This window comes from Drosophila mauritiana, chromosome X (assembly GCF_004382145.1).
Source record: "Drosophila mauritiana strain mau12 chromosome X, ASM438214v1, whole genome shotgun sequence".
Classification (NCBI taxonomy): Eukaryota; Metazoa; Arthropoda; class Insecta; order Diptera; family Drosophilidae; genus Drosophila; species Drosophila mauritiana.
The window spans coordinates 15,300,321-15,320,739 of NC_046672.1; the positions used below are offsets into that span (position 1 = coordinate 15,300,321).

The 20,419-nt window shown below is 45.5% G+C and overlaps 1 protein-coding gene across 2 annotated transcripts in view; it reads right to left on the reverse strand.

Moving 5' to 3' along the window:
• Nucleotides 1–28: 28 nt before the first annotated feature.
• The window catches only part of LOC117148647 (adenylate cyclase type 9), a 30,629-nt gene continuing 10,238 nt past the window's right edge, over nucleotides 29–20,419 (reverse strand). Inside the window, exons 1-5 of one of the 2 annotated variants that reach the window (XM_033316149.1) lie at nucleotides 11,578–11,920; nucleotides 9,499–9,776; nucleotides 5,679–6,869; nucleotides 5,509–5,609; nucleotides 29–5,446 (exon numbers count right to left, since the gene is read on the reverse strand). In XM_033316149.1, the coding sequence (XP_033172040.1) occupies nucleotides 1,920–5,446; nucleotides 5,509–5,609; nucleotides 5,679–6,869; nucleotides 9,499–9,746 (5,067 nt within the window). In that variant the 5' untranslated portion in view covers nucleotides 9,747–9,776; nucleotides 11,578–11,920 and the 3' untranslated portion in view covers nucleotides 29–1,919. Of the gene's footprint in view, nucleotides 5,447–5,508; nucleotides 5,610–5,678; nucleotides 6,870–9,498; nucleotides 9,777–11,577; nucleotides 11,921–20,419 lie in introns of those variants that run through there. The other variant, XM_033316148.1, reaches the window with a different exon arrangement.

Below are 20,419 nucleotides of genomic sequence, written 5' to 3' on the forward strand. Positions count from 1 at the left end.
GGCCAAGAAATGAAATGAAACAACATTCTTTTAAGTACATACAATATAAGACTGCTGCCTTGGTTTATTTTTATTACTACACATCTCGCTTAGTAGGTTTGCCTATAACATTTCGATAAACTCTTTGAAATCGTTTGCTAAAACACACGTAGGACACACGTAGGATCCACATACATTTGGTTATGGCCATAATGGTTATGGCTGCTGTTTGTATCTCAGCGTTAACAACATTTAAACATTTCTACACATCGTAAACAGGACTGCTAGACTTCTCATAAATATCATTCGCTCTTTGAGTTCAATGCTTTTTTTTTGTCAGTTTCGTTTTTGTTTTATAAAAATATACAATTATAAATATAAATATTCATATATATATATATCATTTGCATATATATATATATATCATGCTGTATGTACACTTAGAGGTTTCAAAAAGACAAGAAAAAAATGTACGTCTTTTTAGTTTTTTTGTCGCTCAATAAATTAGTAGAAAATACTTGTTTTGTTAATATAAAAATACAATAGGGTCCATAGGTTTCGATACACATACACGTTTACATTGCAATATATTTTCACTGATTTTTGTAATTATTTTTTTTGATTTTTTCTTATATTTTTCGTGGCGCAAATAGAGTTCTGCTTAAGTTTACCATTAGAAACTGGCAATGTTGCATTGCACAAAAGGTGTGTTTGTATACAAAAATTATACAAAAGGCTATAAAATTATTTTTTCCGGTGTCTTGGGGGTTGGTGTGTGCGTGTGTGTGTGAGTGAGGTGAAAGCTTTTTTTGGTGGGTGAGTGCGTGTCTTTGTGTGTGTATGGCAAGCATTTTGGTGCATACTTTTCGGTCCTTTGCTGGGGTACATTTTATGTAAAAGCGGCATGTTATAATATTACTACATACATTTGTAGATCGTTAAATATAACTGCTTTACTACAAGAAACTTGAAAAAAAAAAATGAAGCTACACTGGGAAACCAATTTCCTCGCCATTTTCTCCGATTTTATAGCTAAAAACGGACGACACAATGATCATTTGGTTATGATTCTTCGAAATCCGACGTAGTCCTACATAATCCGACCCCTGCAGACCCCAAAAAACCCCACTTATATGGCAACAGATCTTCGTCTGCGAGACACAATCAGCAATCGTTTAACTTTAGCTACATACATTTATATACACACATTGATCAACATTGAACAACGGCCAATTTATACAGGTAATATCCATTCGTTGGCTCAAAAAAATTGTTATTTAGTTACTTATATGCATAGTGGGCTAACTCTATGTTACATTGAATCTACATACAATCCACATCTATATTTCGCTACTACCATTTAAAGCCACGTATTTCCATTAGTTTAATTAAGTGTAGTTAGATCTATTTGAAAAAAAAAACAGTGGTAGAATGGAAAGAAAGCATTTCGTTTTGGTTGCGCAGATGAGTCAACTGGCTAGTACACTTAAACACACACATAATTTGCATATGCCGAATAGTTGATGGTCTGCTTCCGGTTGGATTTCGAATACTCCAATACTCGTTGGCCATCCCATAAGGACGCAGTTAACAACAATCAATCGATGGATCAATCAATCAACCAATCAATCACTAGCAACTTTAAACCGATTCTATCGTTCCTAACGTTTCTATCTATTCATATTCATTTATATCACAAAAAACACGGTTGCTTTTTTTAATTTTCAACCCCCACCCCTTTGGGTAATCCCTCGCCCCGCCCCTCCGATTTTGTATCCCCTGGATCCGGTTTGGTTCTCTGGCCACAGCTCCATACTCTTAGCCATTTGTGGTTGTCGACGGATGGTCTGGTTGTCCGGGAAACTTGCTGCCCAGCCGTTAGAGTCATTAAATGCAATTTTGAAACCATTTTTCAAGTGCCTTGCTACCCTGCAATTTTCCTAAGTTTCCACTGGCATTGAGTTGTTGTTGGCTGTTGTTGTTGTGTTGCTGGTGGCAATGTTGTTGTTGTTGCTGCTGTTATGGTTGTTGTTGTTGGTTAGGGTAATGGTGTGGGTGTGGCTGGTGGCTGCGGCGGTGGGTGCCAAGTGGCTGCCACCATTCGCCTGCAGCGATTCCTGTGACTTGAAGAGCGTGGTGGTCTCACTGGAGTGCAAGTCATCGTCCTCCTCCTCCTCCTCCTCGTCATCGTCCTCCGCCTGCTGCTCGCCCTGCACCACATCCTCATCCCGCTCCACGCACTCCTTCTTCTTGGTTGGCAACCGTTCAACCCTATCAGCCTCGTCATCATCCAGTGGATTATCTCTTCGCGTCGTGTAGAGGAACACCTCCATGTGATCCTTGCCCTTTACATAGACACTGCCACGTGGCTCGAACTCATAGCGATTGGTGAGGAAGGGCAGGCAATCCTTGCCCACCTGGATGCGATTGGGTAGCCCGGTGGAGTCCATTCTGGAGGCCACATTGACTGCATCGCCCCAAATATCGTAGTACAGCTTGCTAGTACCGATTACTCCCGCCGTCACATCGCCAATGTTCATGCCAATCCGCAGGATGAGATTGAACTCCAACAGATCCTTGTTGAAGGCATCCACCACCTCCTGCATGGCGATTGAGAACTCCATTAGTGTGTGAATATGCTCGTCCCCCGTGCCACGATGCGAGGGATCCAATCCACTGGCCGCCATGAAGGTCGACCCAATTGTCTTGATCTTCTCCACAGCCCGGAATTCCGGACGTGAGAGCAGCTCATCAAAGTCACCAATCAGCTCGTTGAGCACGCGCAGGAACTCCTTGCCACCCAGATAACTCTCGTCGTACATCTCATTGAAGTTCACGATCGAGGCAAAGATGATGGCTATGTTGTGATGGTTCTCCGAGTACTTGGCCGTGTTCTTCAGATGCTCAGCCACGTGCTTGGGTATAATGTTGTGGAGCAGCATGTCGGCCTGGTTCTTCATGTTCTGCACCCGGACCTTATCCTGATTGGCCACCGCATTGCCGTAGAAGGTCAGCCGATAACCAATCTCGAATTCGCGATTGAGGAACCAGACCAACACCAGGATGAGCAGCAGATCCAGATAGATTTCCACGTGATAGTCCTGGAACCACTTGATCTCCTGGATGAAATTCGACGCCTCCTGATCCTGCTGCTGGTCACTCCGATTGTGACTGTAGACCATCAACTGGGACACTGCAATGCCAATAAAGCAGAGGGCTGCCAAAAAGGCCAGCACATTCCGCACCCAGCAATTCAGCTGTGTGAAATTGCAGAAGTGCACGATGCACACAAAGATCAGGAATCCATAATGGTACTCAAACGCCTCCAGTTGCTCCAAGTCCAGGAGCAGGAAGTTGGCGATGATCAACAGCACTGGCATGGCCATCAGAACGGCCAGGCAAATGTGCCACGGATACCAGCTGGATATGGCCTCGAAGATGCGATCGGCACAGGACTCAAAGTGTGGTGTTCCTCCCGGTGCAGCTCCTCGCTCCTCCCGCTCCAAATCCTCACTGGTCGTCGACTTGGATCTGAATCGATTGCTGACATTGCTCCCGCTCTGCCGGCGACACATTTGCCTTGTGAAGAGGAAGAGGGCGAACACTTGGATGCCTGTGAAGCAGGAGAACAAGGTCACCCACAGACGGAAGCTCGGCGACACCGTGTTCTGGGTCATCAAAAACAGCGAGACGGAGATGCAGAGATAAACCGCAATACCCACGAATATATCAATGTAGGTATTATAGCGTGGCGTGGCCAAAGTCGGCGGTCCTTCCGTCTCATTTTCCGCTCCAAATCGATGGGCCTTCGAGCGGAAATCGCGTTCCAACTGCCGTGACTTGAAGTACAAGCTGAATTTCCGCAACGGCGGTTTCACCAGATAGCTCCTCTGCGACCTGGCATTATCCCGAACGCAACGGATTAGCTGGAGATCCGATTGCTTGCGCAATTGCTGCAGGCAGGCGGCCAGAGGATCCGCCATTTGCGAGGAGCAGGCGGGCATCAGGAGGGGTGGTGGTGGTTGGACCGCCAGCGGAAGTCCCAGTCCCTGCACCTCTCCCAAATTGGAGATACTGGACGTGGAGCTGGTAAAGTAACCGGAGACCCTGTGCTGACTAATCGCCGTCTGGTTGAGTGCATAGATTTGCTGTTGGATCGAGGATCTGCGCGAGTTGCTCTTGATCCCGGAATCCTTGCGCGAAGTGGCCGATGGGCAGATGCTCGACTGGCGGGAGTGCGTGGGCGGAAAGATGCTACCACCTCCGCCGGAGTTGCCCGGAGCTGGCAGGCAACAGGGACTCGTGGACGAAGTGCCCGGTTCCAGGCTATTCGGAGTGGGTCTACCGGTTGCCAAGGTGGATGCGCGTGGTCGCGGGAGTGGCGATTGCTCTACCGGTGGCGCTGCCTGGGAGGTACCAGCTCTTCCTTCGGCCCCAACTCCTGCTGGTCCTGCTGCTCCGTTTACCCCTCCCGTTGACTGGCGGCCACATTGCGATCTATAGCTGCCCGAACGACCGAATGGAGATATATCGCTCCTTGACTGACTGATGTAGGATCGCACATCGATGATGTCATCGTACATGGAGTACTGACCAGGAGGACAGCAACCTCCGCCCCCACTGACTCCCGCCTCCGGCGATCTGAGCACGCTGCTTGCCAGTGCCGTGGATGTAGCTGCATGATGGAGCACCGGACGAGCGGCCGGGATGTCCAGGGTCTGAGTGCGATGGTTGGACTCTACCAAAACGGGCAACTGCTGATAGCCACAACCGTTGCCATTCTGCATCTGGTTGTCCATGAATGCCAAGGTCTCCTCGGGATTCAGTTGATTTTGATGGTGCAGCTCCTCCTTCTCCTTCTCACGCTCCCTCTCTCTTTCCTTGTCCAGATGACCGGCGGAGGAGCTGCCGCCGCAGCTACTCCTGTTGGTTAAGTCCTCAAATCGCTTGAGGAATCGTGGAATTTTCCACACCTTTAGCTTGATCTTCGATCGTGTTTCGGCCGCCGGGGGATTTGCCGGCGGTAGCAACGGTGGACTGACTGGTGGTTGTTCATCAGAGTCCAGACTGCCGGGCAGAGACTTGGTGGTGATGATGATCTTCGGTCGTTCCCGCACCACAATCACCGGTGGAATGCCCGCTGCCGCCGGATGGATGATGCCACGTTCCACATCCCGGTCGCGGCTCTGCGACTTCTTGCGCATCTTCATGCTCAACGAGGTGAGACGCGGTCGCATGGAGAGCACCGGCGAGGGATTCAGCGAGCTGGACAGCTGGCCCACCGGCGAGGCCGGAGGAACGTTCGGCTGCACCGCCGACACATTGGTGGCACTCTGGGAAAGGGAGGCGCCATGGGCGCCTGGCAAAAGCAGGGAACTGCCAGTGGCATTCGCAGGCATGCTGGGACTCAGGCTGTTGGTGCGTGTGAAGTCGCGTCGTCTTCCCACCACGAAGTACGTACGATGACCTGACATGGATAGACAAACTTTAGGGGATTTCCAGAGGAAAGTAATCAAAGGGTTCACTCACCAAACACCTCCTCGCCCTCCTCCAAGTAGTAGGCATCGCCCAGAAAGCTGGATGTCTCCTGCGAGATGTGCACCTGCTCCGGTTTGCCCGAGGATTCCATTCTGGGATAGGGATAAAGCGGAAGTTAGGCAACTGTAATCTTTGGAAGTGATACCCACACGACAACTTACTTATTGGCCAGGCTGACGTCGTTGCTCCACACATCGAACTTCACCCGCCTCGTGCCGACGATCCCGCAGAGAACTGTTCCCGTGTGGACGCCCACTCGCATCTTGACACCCTCGTGGCGCTGGGCATCGAAGCAGCGCATGGCATCAATCATGCCCAGGCCCATTTCCACACAGCAAATGGCGTGATCCGCCCGTGGCTCTGGACAACCGGACACGCAGTAGTAGCAATCGCCCAGCGTGGAGATCTTCTCGCAGCCACTCAGCGAGCAAAGGTCGTCAAAACGCTCGAAGAGATCGTTGAGTATCTCCACCAACTGTTCGGCTGTTTTGGTCGAGGACATGCGGGTGAAGCCAACGATGTCCGCGAATAGGATGCTCACGTTCTCCATGCTGTGCATGTGGAATGGTCGGAACAGGGACTTCACATCGTTGGAGGCACGTGGTCGCATGTAGTGGGATTCCGGTGGCAGTCCACCGGCATCCAGACCCGACGGACCACCCTCATTGAGCAGCATATCGGCCACTTTCGGCGGCATCACCGAGTGTATCATCTTCTCCTTGAGCTGCTTTTCCATCTCCAATTGGCGACGCACGAGGAGATTCTGACCCACCTTCATGAAGGTGCCGCGCATGCGCACCAGATTCATGATCAGCACATGCACGCCCACCAAGTGCACACTCAGGTGGGCCATTATCCGCAGTATGAGTATCCTATTGCTGGGATCTCCGTTGGCCTCCATTCCTGATCCTTCAGCTGCTCCACCTCCGCCGTGCATGGGACCTCCATGAATCGCACTGCATCCGATAACCATGTGCGAGACCATCTCGAAGGCAATCGAATAGCTGATCGCCGTACTGGCGCCCAGCCACAAGGGCATCGGTAGAGCCGTGTAGATCAGCAGGACGATCTCCAGGCAGATGGCGAAGTGACCCAGCGGACTGAACGCCCGGCCCGTGTAGGTGAGGAATGCCAATGAGGCGCCGCAGAGTAGCAGCGCAGTTACCGCCGAGGTCACCGTTCGGTGCTCCCTGTACAGGTCCCAATGGGTGAAGCACAACGCCATGATGGTGACCAGCGAGAGCATCGAGAAGGAGCTAGAGATGGGGCGCCAGAAGTCCTCCGATCCGCCATCCACCACGAAGTACAGGCACCACATCAGCGAGCAGAGCAGGATGTACGAGAGGGTGAACCTGGAAGGCAGTGAGCGAATTGAGACGAATAATCATTAGGAACGCGCTCCCAGGAAATAATTGGGATTGTATTTCCGTTCTGATGGTATAAGTTCGAAGATTAATGGGGTTAGGTGCAGTACAATATGCCCGAGAAGCCAACTTGACCCAACTGGGTGGCGCCGGGGTTTTCCCGTTGGCCAGCGATGGCAAGCACTTCAAGATTCTTACGTTCATCCCATTTAACTTTCGCTTGCAGGCAGGCAGCGCCCCATTCATCCTAATTAACGCCAACTGCAGCGAAAGGAAAGCGGCTGAGAACTGGAGCGGTAAGCGGAGAAAGCGGCTTACTCAACTTACTTGCCCGAGCTGTCACCATGGGAACTTTTGCCAGTGGAACTGCATTCATCACCCACTTGGTTCCGCTCCAGGGAGCAGAGGTCATTGCGGAACTAAACGGGTAATGCTGCCCAGATGACGACCCCCACCTGCCCGCTAATCTCCGGCCATTGTTGATGGCTTAGCCAGCTGTTGGGACCAGGAGCTGTCGCCATTGTTTCGAGCAACTTTGGCTGGCAACACCCTTGGTCTCCATCAAAAGTTCCCCAAGTGAAAAAGTGTCAAGAGCAGAGCACTGCCCTTTCCATCTTGGAAAATTCAAAATTCGGACTTGGCGAACTTAAAACTTTCCGAGGCTTACGTATGCCAAAAGCTGGTTCGGGAAACTTTTCAATTTTAAACTGCTAGTAAATGAAGTAGTGCAAATGGCAACTTCCAGGAATCACAGGTGATTCAAAACAATTTGGGGGAATTGTAAAAACACCTGGCTAAGAACTAACCAGGTAGTGGGTAGCAAACTCATTAGACAGAAAATGCAAATGAAAGTTAATGGCTTCAGTGGATTTTTGAAAAGTTAGCTTCACCCGCAAGCGAACTTAATATATTTGGTTTAAAAATTCCCCAGCTGACAGTACTGGCAGTCAAATCGATTGGTTGTTTGCCTTTTTCTGGTGCCGCACGCGAAACTGCTGCAATTGGCCGCCAAATGGCCCGAAATGGCATTGTAAAATCCCAAATAAGAAGACTTTACTCGTTGAGTTTTTGTAAGAAACTCGTTTTATTTGGAAATATCTTCGGTTTAGATAGGTGACATGAGAATCGCATCTTAAAGTAAATGGCCTACGCAGAGGCCTAAGTAAATAGTCCCCGCCTTATCGAGGTCCCACGCTCGGGCACATATGCCTATCTTGAGCGGCGAGGACCTTATCTGTGGTCTCCCACTAAGGGACTATTTTAGGAGGCGGGGAACGATCTCAAGTGACTGACTCATGTAGTGTGCACTTAAATTACATGTTTTTGAGCAATGCACCCATGTCGCCTTAGATAACAAAATCCTAAATATAATTTATCGCTCTCGATTCATTTACATAAGATATGAACGGAGCCCAAAATTGTAAGTCTTTAAATATATTCGTGTTCATGTGTGAACAGGCATTGACCTGCAACTAACCCCAAGCCCCTTAACCCATACCTCTTACCCCGTAACCCACACCCCCCAAGACCCCTTAATTCCGCGGATGCCCCACACCTGCGTCCACCTCTTTGGGTGAGCACACGCCAACGGAGCATTTATGGCGGCAATTTCGCCATCCTGCGCAGTTACCAGCCCCTCCGCCCCTAATTCCGGACCCCTGGTACCCTGATCCCGCCCAGAAACCCATGTCCTTTGGCGTCGTGTTGATTGCATGCACGTCCGTGTGTTGGACTCCCCTGCGATTCCATGGAACCGTGCACCTGCAAAAGGGTTAGTAAAAAAGGGTCTATACAGGCGGAAGGCAGTCGTCGGGGTCTTTGGGCTAAATGGAATCTCCGCCAGGTGTCAGCGAACCTGTGACTTTTAAACACATAATTGGATGTGGAAAAGTGGTTTGGAGTGTGTAATAATAAATACATATTTAATAGGATTTTTAGGGACACTGAAAGTACGTGTTTTTAAATTATTCGAATAGAATAGATTTGATTTTCCATTTGCCACAATTACTAAAAATAAACTAGTGGGTACAAACCCAATTAGGAGCCAGCATTTTTTTAGCCATTTATTATTAGCCTCATTTTCTAAAGGTTTTCCATTTTGCACACCATTTTTCGCGTATTTATAACGATTTAAACGAAACGATATTTAAATTGTTCCAAATCGTGGAGAATAAATGGCGTTGTAAATGCTTTAAACTGACTGTATTCCCCTGGTGGAGTTGGCCTATTTGTTCTTTTGATTGCGCTGGCTGACAGCTCGATTTGCATAGTTGAGTACTTGAGTAGTTGGCTGGGTGGAAGCCACGATGATGGACGGGTTGACCCACTGGCCCCACTTAGATTTAATTCCGTTTTGGATGCCCCACCCCGCTGCGATTTTAATTACAAGAGCGCCGGAAAAACCCAGGCTACTGATAAAATAAAATATTGAAGCCCAAAATCAAAAGTATTTAATTCGTATGAATCTGAATCTGCTTCATTAAGAAGTGGCAACATGTATCTGCATATTTCGAAAGGGGAACATAGATACTTTTACATTTGTTGGCCTTAAGTGATAAGTCGAAATCTTGTTTCGGATATATGTATGTAGATTGCATGTGGCGTCTATATCCCTCACCTGTATCGCATGCGGACGTGTGGAAAGACGCTGGCCTGGTACTGCTCCTCGAGAACCGGGGAGTCGAACTTGGGATCCAGCCAGGACTTGGCCGCCGCCCGCTCGAATGCCACTGGGAGCATCACGCTGCAGCAGGAGTGCCGCCGGCCCGTCTGGCTCAGGTAGGTCTGGATGTGGGGCGCCAAGGCGATCTGGATGTCATCGGTGGAGTTCGCACGGCTATCGTTGACCAGAACGCCCGGTGGCATCGCCCTGGAGCTCACCGACTGGCGGCGCGACTGCAAGTAAAGCAAGAGAAAAGGTTAGTTTGGAAAAAATAGCATATTTAAGTAATATTGCAAGATTTAGAGTATCTAAAGTAAAGGCCCTTTTCCCTAATTTTTAAATTAAATATTATTAATACAAATTGTCATTCCTTCTGGCCATAATAAATACTAAAATGTACACATCATTAAATTTCAACTTCTAAAAACAGCATTTTAGCTCTTTGACTTTCAGAAGTATAAATGTTTAAACAATTACGCGACTGAAATAGTCCGCAAATCGTGTGGCACAAGAATAAAAGTAAACAAAATTATAATTAATAGCAACAAAGGGGTTGAAATGCGGGGATTAGCGGATTATTCAACGGAGCAACGGAGGCAGCCATTGCGAATGGGCGTGGCGGTGGGTGCGAGGTCAAAGGTCACGGCCAAGGGACCTCAAATCTTTGCCATTTCGCAAATGGGTCAATGGCTTTCCGAGCTATTATTTCCCCAGGCGAATCGCACAAAATTGCACTGAGAATCTAGTTTTGGTTGATTTTATTTCAACTGTATGATGTTATTTTAAAAAACCTTAAACATCAAATAAAAACAAACATAAAAACTAGTGACGATAGCACCTCAACACCAAAACACCAGAGTTACAATATCAGCTTTTGTAACGAAAAATGATTTTTTATTAAAAAAAATACCATATCCAAAAATGATGTCCACATACACTGGTCGGTGCTCTTCGTCACTACGTGGACTGCCGGCCACAGTGATAAATCTCTGAATTATGGCCCCTCGTAAAAATTCCTTTTAAACGCTTTTTAATTTCCTTTGCCTGTAGTATTTCTCATTTTTGATTATCACCAAAAATTGCCGCAGCGCAAGTCACGCGACATCGGCTCTGATTTCTGATTTCCGATTTCTGACTTCTGATATTTGCCAGCTGATTTGCGATTGCTGATTTCTTTCGGCCTTCGATTTCGGGCAATCTTATCGTGAAATGAGCGAAGGTTGGGTGCCCAGTAGGCCCAAAGCCAAAAGAAAGCAGCAGCCCAAGTGCAGCCGCAAATCGCTGGCAAAATCAAGGAACAGAGACGTCAATTTCGGGCGCCCAATCGCATCGCGTATACGACCCGTGGGCGGCACTCGAGCGAAACGCTCAAACAAAACGGACAAAGTTGCTAAGTTAATCATAAAAGCATTCACCATACAAAGCGACTTGGTTGTTCATTAAGAAGCCGCTAAAAAGTGGGTCCAAAAATAGAAGTTGGTGGAATACAAAAAAAAAAAAAAATAGATAAGGTGCGCGGAGTAACAAATCTAAAAATGCGCCAACACAATCTATCATTTCAATAATTTTATAAGCTATTTTAAACATTGTTAACTACTTAACTACATGGGTAAAAGTCTAAAAATAAAACATTTGTAGTCACGATCAAATATAAAAAATCAAAATATTCGAATATTGACTACAAAAATGAATAGAAGTTTGAATGCCGAACAAAGGGGTATTAAAAAGGTTCTGACAAGCTTTTATCATTTGGGTGGGGCTGAGATACAAGATACAAGCGCGAACACAACTTTCTTTCACCTTTTTACCCTTTGAAGCGACTTTTGGGATAAATCTAACCAAATCTGTGGGCATATTTTGGGTTTCCTTTGCCGCTGAATCCTTTTCCTAACCGCCAAAGCAAATATTTAATTTGCAAATTGCTAGCTGACCCTTGAATTGCTCTTAATACTCCACGTTTTCTTTTTTACTTCATTTAGGTATTGCGGTTTTTTAACAAAATGTGTGTTCTAGTTTTCAACTGCTGCCACCTACCGAATAACAATCCACACAATTTCCATGAACGTGAGTAAAACATTGCTCATATATTCGAATGGTCGGCAAATAGCGTTAAACAATAAACAATTCACTTAGAGTCCCAGCATTTTCGTCGTATTTTCTTCGTTATTTATTGGTAATTGGAAATCCGCCTCCCGCGCTATGCGTACGTTATTCGATTCGATTTGAATGCGGTTTGGATTCGATTTGATACGATTCGATGCGATGCGATTTGATGCGATTTCATTTGATTCGATTTGAGAGTGAAACGGAAACAGTTAACGAAACAGCAACAGCAACAAATGGCTTCCGAGCGGAGAAGCGGTGCGGTTCAACGAATTCCGTTGACGCGACGCTGAATGAGAACTGATTTGAATTTTTCGGTGCGGCGTTGGGGATTGTGTCGATTGTACCGCCGTCGATCGCCAGCGGTAAAATAGCAAACAGCAAACAGCTGACAGAGGCAGAAGCAGAAGCCGCAGCCACAGCGTTTGGAGAATGCAAAAAGCAGGCAGCTTATCGTCTAGCTGATAAGGCCAGGTGAGCGAGAATTGGCGGCGAGTAACTGAGCAATCGCTCGAATCGCTCGAAATCGAAATCGAAATCGGAGAGCGAAAGAGATAGGGATCTACTTGAGATCAGTCCCGTTTCGAATATCGCTTTCAAGTGGCCAAGGACCCACGGCCATAATCTATGAGGTCATATTCAGAGATACCCCCTTTTTGAAGTTGGGCGACATTGTTGTTGGACCCGTAAAATATAACAGAAAAATTTAATATAAATAGCGCTCGGCTATTCCGGCAGTTGGGGCCAGATAAGATAAGGATCGCCCCCAGACACGATTCTTTCTTTGCCATGTGAACTGGCCGGGGGAAATCGCCTTGAACTTCTGCGGCGAGTGCACTCATTACACACTCACTCTTTCGCGCGTTCATTCACTAATTTACACTTGGAAAAAAACAGTGGAACTTGCGGGAATTACTTATGCAAATTGTCAAAGATATTTTAGTATTTCATTTGATTTACTTATTACTAACATATGTATTTGGTCTTGCTTATTATAAGGCCTGTGCAAAATATTTATTATTGCGTCTAAGTTGATCTCATTAGTATGATCATAAGATCAATGTCACTTCGCAATATATGCCCAGGAATTAACACATTTGATGAAATTATATGCAAATACAGGCAACAGCGGCACAAGTAACTAAGAAATTAGCAATAAATATATATATATTTTTTGTTTATAAAGTACTGCCTTTTTCGAACTTTGAACTGCAAAAACAAAGGTATAAAAGACAGTAATGCCTCGAAAGATGCTTCTGACAAGCCACGATCTTGTAGATACATATGTATGTGGCAGATAAGAGATACGAGCGATATGATAAAATGCCAAAAGGCTGACAAAAGCAGATGTCTTGCGAATATTATTTCTCTTCTTTATTATCGTGCACTCAGCCATTCCTGCTCCTTCAGTTCACGTACATGGTATATATAGATGTATATATTATACAACACATAGTGGCCGACTTAATTTGGCAATTAAGCTGCTGTCCATGGCTGCAAATATTCCTTTGATTGGCTTTCTAGAGTCCTGGCCAGCGTCCCTTTTCTATTTACATTCGATTTAAGGGGCCTTTGTGATGTTGGCTCAGTGGCTTGCATAATGCATTCGGCAATTGGGGACAGGAAATTGGAATTCCGTTGGCAGTCGTCTTGAATTCTTGGCCAACAACCACCACTCACACAAACTGCCACCACCACCACCACTAGCACGACAATTCTGCTGGCTGCAAATCAAATTCCAAATATTTGTTTAATTAAACTCTCTTGGCAGCCGCATCAATTCGCCTGGCAAACGACAACAAAAGCGGCAAACTGTTAAGAAGTTTTTGAATATTAATTAGCAGAAAAGCCAACGGCAGAGGCGAAAGCCAAGTAGCAGCCATGTTGGCTGCCACTTATCAGTAAACTGATAAATTTACGCCGGATTTTTCAGTACGGCGATTCGCAGGCGAAGGCGGCCGCGGCGAAGGGGCGTGGCACGGATATACCTAGGAAGTTACCAGCGATAAATCGATCTGTTTTGCAGGTGGATAAAGGGGTATGCTCATATCAAATTGGAGACGCTCGTTGATTAGTGGTAAAATAATATGACTAAGGCTGCTATTTTAATCTATAGAACGCAGAAAAACATTTTATATTGTATATATATATATATAAGCACTATATAATATCAGTAGAGGCTACAAATATTAGTTCATTTACTTTAAAATCCGATAAACTTTCAACAACAATTTTAGTAATTTCTTTTGACCATTACACTTCAGTTGGAAATAAAGTGCGCATTCTGAACTTTAAATTCGGAACTTTAAATTTGGCAGAAAATAAAGAAACCCCATTATTGAGTTACTATGAAATCTTAACAACATTTGAGAAAAAATTGCAGTTGACCGAAGCATATTGAAATTCAATCACTGCCGATGGCCAATTTGTGTGGATCGATTGCGTTGTGGTTAGCACTCTTTGCAAGGAGCTCGTCTCGTGGACCAGTGGTTGGTTGCACCAGGAGCGCTTTTCGGTCCTAGCCCAACCAACTTAACCCCCTTAGCCCCCTTAACCCCTTGCTGCCCGTTGGGCATACAAAGGAATGGCGGGCCAGCAATGAGTGTCCAACAAAGTCATGCCATAGCCGGGTGCTCCGTGCTCCGTGGCCAGTGGATGGTGTCATGTCCATGTTGCATTCCAAAATATGATTAACTGTCAAAACAGGGCGGTGTCCAGCCAAGGGGGGCGTGGCATGGGTCGGGTCATGTGGAGAGCAGGGCCTTGGTTGCACTGCGGTTTTCCATGTGGCCGAAGTGAATGCACTTGTGGTCCCTGTGCTGCACATGCCACGCCCACCGCACAGCAGCCCACTGCATCCCACTGCATCGCCCTGCATCCCGACGAGCCAACAAACTCACTCAAAGTGTAAATAAGCACTTAAATTTTTAATGAATACACATGAAGCTGGAACCGAAAACGGGCAAGTGTTCCTGCGAATATCCTGCACGCCATGGATGCGATGGATATGGGGGCGAAAGGATATGTGTTTAGTGGAATGGCGTCGCCAAAATGCAATCAAAGCAAATGCACTAAACTTGGGCCCGCAAAAAGTTGCACTTGGAGCAGCAAGAGGATAACGAGGCCTTACTTTAAATAAGCCGCATCCATTTTGATTTTGGTCATTAGTTTTAACACACCGAAGGAAATGGTCAATCAAATGGGTAATTCACTTGGGAAATAATCACCATAAGGTGCTAGAGTTGACGACTATAGTATTTACGATTTGTAGTTTCGAGTATTTTAGTTTAGTATCAGTTTTTTTTTTCTGTGTATGCCACTTACACGCAGCAGAAAGAAAGTGAACGTTTGGATGGCCAACTGAAATATGCATGAGTAGGTTTTTGCGAGCCCCAAAAACCTGGACCTCGCAAGATTTTCCGTTTGCCCGCATTCGAAATGCACAAAGGACATTCCAAGGATGGGCACGAAGGATTCGAAGGGCGGTGGGTGGTGGGTGGTGGTGGTAAACAATAACTGAAAATGCGATTATAACAAAGCGGCCTACACAAGGACAACAACGAAAGATGTACGAAAAAGATGAGGGCAGACATGCGAACGGAAAAGGCATGTATAATGCATAAACTGGAATATAATCGAGTCATATATGTATATATATATATATATATATGATACATATATATATACCCACACATATGGCATATGCTTATATAAAGAAGCACTCGCACTTAAGCCGAAAATCCGTTGGCAACAATTGTGCGGGGAATCCCCCACCGCCCACCACCCCCCTGAATGCGAAATGAAAAGGCCTGCGCAACAGCATTGCAAAAAAAGAGGGGTAGGGGGGGCGGATTCCCCAACCTTCGACCCTTCGCCATCAAGTCAATAAACAGTGACAAAACGTAGAGTGTGCCAAGTTCAGCATATGTAAGTGTGCTCTGCGAACGTGGGATGCAGGATATACAGTTTTGTTCGAAAGCAATTGTAGTCCTTGATGGCCAAGACGAGTTGTGTTTGGATAGTTAAAACCCACGATGGTTTTGTAGTATATATTACCTACAGTGGACCTAATCATGTGCCCCAGCATGTGACTTGCAGCTCTTGAGAATTGGGCTCAAATGAAATGAAAATAAAATGAAAACAGTGGAAATATATCGCACACATTGAGGCTGAGTTACAGGCACCGACAATTACTCGCGCGAATTTGCTGCACTTGTGTGTGTGTGTGTGTGAGTGTGCGAGTGTGAGTGTGTGTAATAAGCTGAGAGCGAAAAAATCAATTTAAAAAGACATTGCCAAGGATAATGAGCAGCGCCAAGGAAGCGCCGCAGCTCTGTCGGGGAAGTTGGGGAATTCCGGAGACAGACGGTGCCTGCCATCGGAATGAGATTGTAACTGGGATTGGGAATGGGAATCGCAATCGGAATCGAAATCGCAATCATCATAGGCCCAATCACCATCATCGCCAGCCAATGCCGTGCGACCGACAAGGACCAAGGATTTCGCCATCACAAATCGCGCACTCAAGGGAGCTCTCAATCGGAATTGCCGAGGTCCTTTTCGCATAAGTATAAATTCCAATAAAACGCTAACATTTTCCGCTCCGCTCCTCACACATGATGACGTACTCCGTGCAGTGGCATTTACGTGGAATAAGTGCCCTAATTGCGGCAAATAAAACTGATTCAGATAAGATCGAAGCTACTGGAGCTGGAACTCAAGACTCGAGCTCAATAATCCGATAAGCATGCATTATGGTTATGGTTCTCAAGGATAATTCAAGTTTTCAACTGAGAAAAGGATTTTAAAAATTGATTGATAATTGATTGGGAAGGAATATAGATATAGATTCTAAATAAGATTATTGCAAATATTTCCCCAGAATCTGCTTAAGCATTGATTGATTAACTTCTTAGTAGGAACTCGTCGTCGTTCATTTCCTTTGTGCTCGCGGAAAGTTTTCAACTGATAATTGGTTTCAATGAAGCGTTATTTCAAAGACGGAAAACTTCTGTCTATATATAAACTGGTATATATGCATTGGAAAAAGAAGCTTATACATATATACACATATATAAGCGAACTGTTCAGTTGGCATGAGCATGAGATTATGGCATTTCCGACTAAAGTCAACAGCACTTCCGCCGCTTCACGCTTCACTACACTCTAAGTCGTGGCTCTTTTCCGCTGCAGTTTCCCATGGAAAGTCCACCCCCAACCCCCCAATCCCCCCTTCTCCTCCATTTCCCGATTTTCCTTTCTTCGATTTATACCCAGCACATTTTCCGCACACGTTGTCCTCAAATTGTTGTGCAGCTTTACGTCCGTTTTGATGTTCCATCTTCCATTTTTATTTTAGATATAATGCACTTTGCACCTGCCACGCCCACTCGCATCACGTCGCCCCTCATTGCAGGTGACACGTTTGCTGCAGCGAAAATAGTTTTTGGCTTCTCACAACAACCACTTGAAATACCCTTTGAAAATCAGATTTAGATGGGCGTTTTTGTATTCAATTTAGACGATTTTCAAGTTACAATAAACTTTATTTCTTTTTTTTTACCCAATTCTTGAATATCATTAAGCTCAGTACCAAAATCCCCCGTTTTCCAGGGTATTCTATAAACGCAGCACGCAGCTAACACTTTTTTCCATTATGAAGTTAACTGTATTTGGGGTTTTTGCGGATCCTTTGAGAGGCCATTACTTTAAGTGCAAAGTGGCGTCAATTAGCGCCACATTCGCTGGCAAAAAATCAAAAAATTCCCGAGGTAATGCTGGCAGGTCCCTTTTAATGCATATGCAAATAAATACGTGTACTTATGTGCATGTGCTTGCATTTGTTATTCGTATGATGCGCTCGAATATCCTTTGATTAAAACAGAACATTGCATGACATTTGCTTTAAGCACGATGAGGAGGAGATTCGGAGGGGGAATGGCGGGCGGGATAACAAGCTGCTTCCTCGGCCAAATGTTTGGCAGGCCCAGGGAAGCGGGAAACGGGAAATGGGAAACGGAAAATGGGAAATGGGACATGGGAAAAGCCCTCGACAGAAACACGCAAATGCATTCATGTGGATGCCGCCACCAGCCGACTGACAGGCAATCTGGATGACACAAAACGGAGGTGCTGCAAGGTTTAATTGTGGTGCCAGTCGAAGATTGGGAAAGCAGTCATATAGCTACTGAAAACTACTTACTAAACCATTATTTCGGGGTAAATAAATCTTTCTATCAAGGACCAGAACTTCTACTGTGCTGAACTGAAAACTGAAACCATTGCCCGCATTGTTGGCAAACATATCAAGCATACGCCACGTGGGTCCCCAGTCAATGTGACACTCCTCCAACTGAAACTAAAACCGAAACTGTAGCTGACGACCGAAAATGAACGTGATGATGCTGCGGATCAGGTGCCATTTCGATTGTTCTCGCAAATCCCCATTGGTGCCATATACATATACGCCGATATTACGCATACGCCATGTTGAACGTCACTGCATGAAATGCAAACTGATGCCTGCAGATTGAGCTGTCTCTGCGCCATTTTTGTAATTATTTTTCAATCTAATTACCATTGTGAGTAGCATGCAACCTAATCCGAGCTGAGAAATGAATGAATTTGCGAGCGGAAATATCATAGTAAGTTGCTATTTGCTAGCTTCACAGAGTTTTGCTTCCTGATATCAAACATACGCCACGTTGTGCGTCAATGGGATGCAAATGGACTGCTAGCAGCCAGATTTTTCTGCCTCACTGTGGAATCCACGGCTCAACCCATATACGATCTCCGGATCACTCCGTTTGTCCACCTGATGACGTCTCTGCAAGGCGTCTGGCAAAAGTGGTGACAGCGTTGGCAGTCTTATCAGCGCAATGGCCAAAAAAAAAGAAGAAGTTAAATGTGTGACAAGGCAAGCTGAAAAACAAGGGGATGGGGGGTTGGATACCGAAGGGGGAAGGACCGGCATGGGGACACACAAATTGACGAACAAACGAGAATTGTTGACGGTGGCGAGATAAGCGATAAGATCTTCACTTCAAGCTGGCTGCTGTGACAGATTGAGACAGAAATGTAAGAAGCAGAATGCTGCCAAGCAGCTACACAGTGAATAAAAGGGGGTGTTATTAAAAGCATAAATTAAATGGAATTATCATTAACATGGTAAGTATGCTCAATATAACCTTTAAGTGCTGTAATAACTCTGCAAATAAAAAATGTATATATACCATACTATTTCTTATTAAAATTTTGCTTTAAATTTCGTTTTTTTTTCCAGTGCATTGGCACAGCGCATTTTAAATGTCTTTGTGTGCTGCTGCGACGATGTCTGATAATGAAAGTACTGAGTCGCCCGACAACGCTCGCCAAATATTTGAATTGCTTGGGATTGCAGCAATTGTCGCTGGCAGACAGAAGAAATTGTAGCGAATAAGAAAGCAAAAGTTGTGGCAAATCGAATGTTGAATCTAAGCAGAAACAGCTTGGAAAGCATGTAACTTAAATGGTATGTTTAAGTTAACTATATGCAATTGAAATATGTGAAATATTTATGATATCCTTCTTTACTTTAAGAACTGAAACCAACACACTCTATGCCGACTCACTGGCGTGTAAAATAAATAAATGCACAAATTTTCACCTCATTTGTGCAGCTGCGATAATGTCCGAAATGCAGAATCACTGGATTACCCACCCGACGAGATAATGCGACAATACTCTGGACCAGCACTGCTCACCACCTGTCAGAGTTCGCTGCTCACTTCGCAGTCGCTTTGCTGACACGTCACTCAGAGGAATTCTTTCGAAAAAGGGGTTTTTAAGCCCCCTTAATCCCCCTTTGCTTGCCGTAAAATGCGCTCATTTGCAAATGCGTTCACTGAATGCGATTGGTTATTTTTCCATGATTTTCGACTCTGTTTGGCCAGGCGTAATATAATTGTGTGCATGACCTTGCACCCGCTTCTCACCTGCCACCCAGCTGACGCCACCCCTCCCCTTGCGACGCCCACCACCAGCTGCCACTCCCCTTCAGTGTTAGGCAAACATCAACAAATTTATGACACTGTCGAGCAAACACAAAAATACAAAGAACAAAAAAAGTACAGGTGAGCGAGAGTGCTTCGGTTTTTTTTTGTTTTTTGCCTCTTCTTCTTCTTTCGGAACAGCGCATGTGGAAAATTTTGACTTTGTTTGCCCCGATTCGTACCGCCCATCCAACCCACCCAGCCGCCCAACTCTCGAGATGATCCCCACAGATTCCCCCGCCCGCCGGTTAAACACTTTGAATGACTTTATCGCGTTTTTATCGCTGCACCATTTACCTGCCCTTGTCTTTGGTGCACTGAGAGAAAGAAATGAGAAAAGCTACGAATTCATAAAAAAAGTGATAAAAGACACATTTGCTTATAATTGAAAGAAAACTGAATGTTTCATCAAAACATATATATTATATCATTGAAGTTTATATTGATTGAAATCCATATTTTTCCAGTTTCAAACCATTACAGTTTTTATTGTTTTAAGGCTGGGAAAGCTGCACAATTTTTTCTCAGTGCACTTGTTCTCATTCCCGTTTCTGCTGTTGCCATTATTATTTTATGAGAATTGCTCTCGGCCTGACAGATTTATGTGGCAAAGGTCCCTGGCCCCCACTTGTCACCGGTTGCCCCTCCAGGCAACTCACAACTCACAACTCATAACCCCGCCTAAATGCTGCTTAAATTCTATTAAATCGCTGGCTCACTTCGCAGTGGCTTGAAAATTCAGG